The sequence below is a fragment of the Crocuta crocuta genome, unplaced genomic scaffold (assembly GCF_008692635.1).
Source record: "Crocuta crocuta isolate KB4526 unplaced genomic scaffold, BGI_CrCroc_1.0 scaffold415, whole genome shotgun sequence".
NCBI classification, from domain to species: Eukaryota; Metazoa; Chordata; class Mammalia; order Carnivora; family Hyaenidae; genus Crocuta; species Crocuta crocuta.
This window is the reverse complement of record NW_027531525.1, coordinates 1772805-1778921: the sequence shown is the minus strand read 5'-3', so window position 1 is coordinate 1778921 and position 6117 is coordinate 1772805. Positions and strand designations below refer to the sequence as shown.

General features: G+C 50.6%; 1 protein-coding gene across 1 annotated transcript in view; it reads left to right on the top strand.

Moving 5' to 3' along the window:
• The first annotated feature begins 952 nt into the window (after positions 1-952).
• S100A10 (S100 calcium binding protein A10) overlaps positions 953-6117 on the top strand; it is an 8914-nt gene continuing 3749 nt past the window's right edge. The window contains exon 1 of the mRNA XM_077772601.1: positions 953-1071. Coding sequence (XP_077628727.1) covers positions 979-1071 — 93 coding nt within the window. The 5' untranslated portion in view covers positions 953-978. The remainder of the gene's footprint in view (positions 1072-6117) is intronic.

Below are 6117 nucleotides of genomic sequence, written 5' to 3'. Positions count from 1 at the left end.
ATCCGCGCTCGAGCTTCGCGAGGCGTCCGGGCGCCGGGGTCCGCTGGGTGCGCGCCGCTCGGCGCCCCGGGCCACACCCGGGGAGGCTGGCAGCGCCCCTGCCCGAATCCTCGCGGACTGGAGGGGTGCGCTTGTCCTTCGTTCCCGCACCGCGGTGCCGATGCCCGAGGCCTCTGCCCTCTGCTCGCTTTCCGGCTACCTCTCCACACTCCCACCTTCCTTCTTTTCCACTAGTCACCGAGTTATCCGAACCCCCGCTGCGCGCCCCGTCCTGGCCGGCGTGCGGGCTCCGGCTGCAGGCTGACCTCGGTCCAGATGTGTGCCGCCGCCTCCGGGCTGGCCGCCAAGGCAGCTAGCAGAGTCCCTTCGTAAAAGGCACTGCCCAGCCCCTCGCCCAGATGTTTCAGGTTGGGCTTCCTGTTGTCTGTCTGCTAGACAGGAGAGGGGGAGGTCTATTTGTTTTCATCATAAAGCTTGGCTACAGGGAGAGGGGGCGGGGAGAGGGGAATATATGAAGGGATTTCTCTACTCAAAGGGTTTCTTTCTTGCGATCTTAATTAAACAAGTGGAACTCTAAAGAGGGGGAAGAGTAGGCTTGATGAAGGATCTCGCAAACCAGATTAATCTGGCCCAGTGCAGAGACAGACAGACCGGCCCTTGGTACCTGGTCACAACCTAGGAGCTTGGCCACAGGAATGCGGCTTCCTGCGGCCCTGGACACAGCTAACTGTGCATTTGGACTCCAGCTAACTGAAACGGGGCTCTGGCGTGCAGGGCGGGGGTGGTGAGGAAAGTAGAGCAGCTTACAAGCTAGGCAAGCCAAGCCCTAGCCCAGACTCTGGAATACATTAAGCCCACCCCCCACCCCCCCAGGGGGAGCTGAGAGCATGGTGCAGGGCGTGGTTAGCACAAAGCCTCCCAGATTCTCCTGGTGCAGGCCGGTGACTCAGCTGTGAGACCGTGTGGGTGTGGTCCAGGATGGTTCCAGATACTCTCTGCGGATGGCCGTTCGGAACACTCGCTGAAGGAAAAGGGAAGCGTGCCATCTCAGAGGGCATTTTCCAAGAGGAAGTGAGTCACACCGGGACCCGCTGGCAATCTGAAGGGGAGGTTTCTTGACTGAACTGTGGCTGAGGGCAGCGATTAGATTGGCAGGGCCATGGGAAGACCAGCGCTGTTGGGCCACGGGCCCCAGTGCCTGCAGGCGGGCGGCCTAGCTTCACTCTGAGGTAGCTCTTCTGTCAAGAGGTCTGCGGTGGTAGCTGCAGGTTTCCCCCCCTGCAGCTTGAGCTCCACCCGGCAGCAGTGGGTCTTTACACCCTGTGCTTCAGGTGATGCTGGGGTCATGGAAACGCCCACGGTGATCTCCCCCTCCAGCCTGTTTCAGCAGATTGCAAAAGATAATACCCGAGGCTGGGCAGAAAGAGTTCGAGTAACTCATTTGAAATGTCTTCATCCATCCTGCCCCCCCAGATTCCTATCTTGTTTCTAGTTACTCGCCTCTCCTAAATGATACGTGCCTGCCTTGACAGCTGGAAGCTACGTTCTTCATCTACTTTTCTTCATCTGACCTACCATGTGGAGTTTCTTATTTCAGTTCTTCAAATTTTCTTAAAGGTGCACTGGACATAAAGTACACGATTTCTAGGGGATGCTTTTCCCTGGCTGCCTCTGCAAATGGTATCAGAGGGGCCGTTTCCTCCTCCTGTGCTTGGCCTCTAACCAGCCTCTTAAGCAGCCACCCCAGTGAGGTCAGGCCTTGGGCTGGGTGGAGCTGAAACTGGGGGCCTTCCTGCTTCCCAGTGACAGCTCCAAAAATGTGGCTTAAGAGCACTACCCACTTGGTATGCCCTTGGCCACAGTCCAGTCTTTCAAAGTTGAGGGAAACAATGGAATCCTTTCAGGTTATGATGTATAAGTTAGCACTCTGGGTGCGGGGAAAGCTGAAATGAAGTTTTAGCATCTTGCTTAAGTTTCTCATTTTCCTGTGGATTTAATTGAGGAATCTCGTATCAAGAGTAAAAAGGATGAATTCACTTATTTTTTTAAGCAATTTTCAGCTCTTCCTACCCCTTCACTAAGTAACTACCACCCAACCCACCCCTGGATTTGTTGCCACAATGGCTATTGTTTGCCAGGTCATGCTGATTGTCTGACAATTCTTCACAGAAGCCTGATTGCACTCCATTGGGGTAGAGAAGGCTTCGGGTTCTTTCTTCCTATTCCATTACATCTGGAATTTTTCCTTTGCCGCCTACTTTTTTAGTGAGCAAGTTTTATGTTTGGGGAAAGGTGGGAGAGACCGCCTGGACCCAGATGCATTGCCTCGACTCGTTCTTTCTAAATTCTCCTTAGGGATCAAAGCCAAGAACACCTTCTGTGTTCAATTTAAAAAAAATTTTTTTTTCTTTTCAAAATCTCCAAAGCAAAAGGAAGGAAACCCCAAACACATTGTAAATAACAGATGTTTGTTTTTACTGACACCCTGCCAATTATTTTCTGGGTGGGCTGTAAGAAAACTAGGGTATGGACAAGACACAGAAGAGCAGAGTAAATCAGGCCTCTTGATCTTTAGAAGTGTCCTTTTTGAAATTACCGTCCGGATCCGGGCACGGATCCAGAGCAAACATTTGGGATTGCTCGGGAGCAAACACTTTTCTAAGGAGGACTCGGGTCCCTGCTACTCCCAGGAGAATCAAAAATGTACATTACTGTCGATTTCATTCTTCCCAATTCATTGAGCAGGCTGTGAGGGCAGGATGCTAGCTACTGGGACCCTGTTCAAGGAGCCCACAATCTAGTGGGAACAAACAGAAACACAATTAACTAGACTTTTTAAATAGTATGCCAATAGCTGGTGAACTCCCCCAAAGGCAAGCACCATGGAGAGAGAAAAAGAGTGTGTGTGTGTGTGTGTGTGTGTGTGTGTGTAAGTGAACATACCAGCCTAACACCAGGACATGCACAGTAAGTGCTCATTTTAAGAGGAGAAGAAATGGAAAGTTTAATTCCCATCACTGACTAAATTTATCAGGAGTCCAGAATTCTTTTCTATAAAGAAAACTACACTCGGGGCACCTGAGTGGCTCAGCTGGTTAAGCCTCCGACTTCGGCTCACGGTTATGATCTCACGGTTCTTGAGCTCTAGCCCCACATCAGGCTCTGGGCTGACAGCTCAGAGCCTGGGACCTTCTTTGGATTCTATGTCTCCTTCTCTCCCTGCCCCTCCCCATTTGTGCTTTCTCTGTCTCAAAAATAAATAAACATTAAGAAAATTTTTTAAAGGAAAAAAAAAGACAACTACACAGAGAAAGACTACAGAGTTCTGAGCCTCCAGCTTCCCCAGGCAAACAGATAGGGGGGATACACAGACATCAGAATAAAATGGCTCAATAAAAAATGAGAGAATGATGAGGTAGTTATAGCCTGTGGGGCTCACAGTGAGAAACAAAACACAAGAAAACAACAGGAGCGAGGAGAGAAAAAGAGAGAAGTCCTATTCAGGGTCTGGCCAGACCTGTTTGGCAGGACACGGTTTTTTCGGCACTCCTGGAATGTGCTTCTGTACCCTCCTGTTGCATTCACAGGCAGCCCTCCGGGCCCCTTCCCCAGCTCTTCCCAGCCTCCCATCTTCTGCTGGGCTCTTAGCCACACGGTTTTCAGTCCAGACCTTGGTGCTCACACCTGTACCTCGGGTCCTGCCAAAGGGCTTCTCTGATTTATTCATTCACTCATTTAGCAGACGCTTATTTTGTGGTTCATAGAACGATTCACGGTTCTTGACCTAGAGGATCTTCCGTCTGAGAGGCCAATAGGAAACGGGGTAAATAGATAGAGTGTTTCGAATGCAGAGAGGACACAGCCATCCTCTGGGCCGCAGGCCCAAGCCCCCCACTGAGGGTGCGTCAAGCTCTTGCCCAGGAGCGGAGCATGTCGGGTAGCTGGGAAGATCCAAGTGCCACATTCAGATCCCTGAACTTGCTACTTCAGCAACCAACGGTCAGCCCTACCGCCTGCCCCACCCAGGACCGGAGGGCCACTGAGTCCGTGGGCGGGCTGGGCTCATGGGCAAGCTCGGTGACTCACCCACTGGCCGAGAGAACATTCTCATCATGACTGCCCCCCCTTTTCCTTCGTCTTACTTTAAAGCTAGCGCGCTGGCTCCTCCTTCAAAACAATAATTTGCTTGTTGCCCTGGTCCGAGCTCTCCAGGCACTGTTCGCCAGGAGACCTTGGGCCTCGCCTCTGGTGTTCAAAGTCGGTTATTTCACCTTCATGAACTTAGATTCCCGGCTAGTCGCTGTTTTGCATTCTCATTTCAAAAGGCCTACTTGACAAATAGGGAGTCACCTGGGTGCTGTGCCCTCGGCCCATCTGCTGAATAAACAGCACGTGGGCCTGGAGGGGTAGGACAGGAAGGACAGAGCCCTGAGCAATCACTCAGGAAGGCTGGCCTCACTCTCTTGAAGAACATCCTCAAGGGTGGCCGAGACTTCTTCCTACTTCCAATGTGTATTTCTTACAAGTTCCCAAATCGGCCCGTTCCCCTATCGTAGCGACCCTTACTCTGTGTGTCCCCTTTCTTTGTCCTCTGGGTACGCTTTCCTTCTGCTCTGTCCTGTGAAGAAGGTGAGGTTGGTGTCTTTCTCGCAGCTTTGGGAACTAGCTGTGAAGCACCCTCCTGCTCTGAGCTTAGACACAGGTATTTTTATACCTCTGGTCGCTGACTCCCTTCCTGAGTTGTTTCAGAAGGCGGGTGGGTGCCCACATCTTTCTCCCCTAGGTGACTCATCCGGTTCAGTTCTCTTGTGTTGCTGGACTTCCAGAACAGTCCAGGCAAGGGCAACTCTATCTCAGCATTGAGGATCGCCCTCTGAAACCACAAGGGCCGCTTAGGAAGACAGAGAAAAGGGCGTGGCTCCCCCGGGAATTCATCTCACAGCAGACGCTGAAGCACTAATTTGCTGATCTCTCCCAGAGAACTGCCTTTCAGATGAATCATCGTGAATTCTCTCGGCGTGCTGGTTCCTGCACACTTTCCTGGGGATTAAGGGGGTAGAATTTACAATTCCCTGAGTGTGATTACTCAGTCCCTGGGGTCACCAACTAACTCCACCTTCCCTGTAAAAGGCAGCATTTAGGAATCCGCGTTCAACTGTTAGCAGGAACTGGACTGAAATCCACAGGGAAAGGCGCCAGCCTCTCCTTTGACCTGTGCTCAAAAACCTATTCTTNATCTCTCTCTCTCTCCTAGAAATAAAAAAAAAAAAAAAACATTAAAAAAAAAACACTTGTTCTTGTGAGGTGTTTTTGTTTTGTTTGGAGTGGTATATTACAGTCTCCGTTCAAGTTTACCTGCTTTCTATCCACTGGTGATCTTGGGCACGTTAGCCAAGAGTACTCTGTTCTGGCCGAAGCATTCCTTCCAATAACGCCAGAATTCACCGAGTTCCTATTAACCACCAGGCGCTGGGTCTTGACGTAGCTTATGCCCCCAGATCATTATACGTGACTGTAGTGATCTGATATGCTTCCCTTCCCTCCTTTCAAGTCCTTTCTGATGGAAAGTTCTTGCTCTCTGTACTTCCTGCCAAAACCCAGGCCCCCAAAGGAGTTAGAATATATTGTTACCTGTTCCTTTTCAAGAAACTAGATAATGAGCTTCGGGTAGCTTTGAGCAATGGCATTTTACTGCCAGAGATGCAAATGTCTGTGCTGCAATCAATGACAAGTTCAGACCTTGAGTAAGAAATACACGCCCGGCAGACAAAATTCATTTGTAAATGGATTTCTAAACCTAGACTCACACTGAACCAGGTTACCTAGTTAAGCTTGGAGGGTTGAAGTTTTCAATATTAACCAGGCTTGACGGTGTGAGTGGTTGGAATCAGCCTGAGTCCCGTCTTCCAGCACCAAGAGGAAAGAGGAAACGAAATGCCTGCTCTTCAGTAGGTGCTTTGTCCCTTACACAGACGGATGCAGACCTTGCTTTTCCAAACGATTAGGGTTTTCATTCCTCATTAGGTGACTTATGCAGAATTAGTGGGCAACTAGGCAAATTCCTCATTCAGAGCACTGATACCTGAGGTACCTGTTTCCATCAGTGGGGGGGGGGGG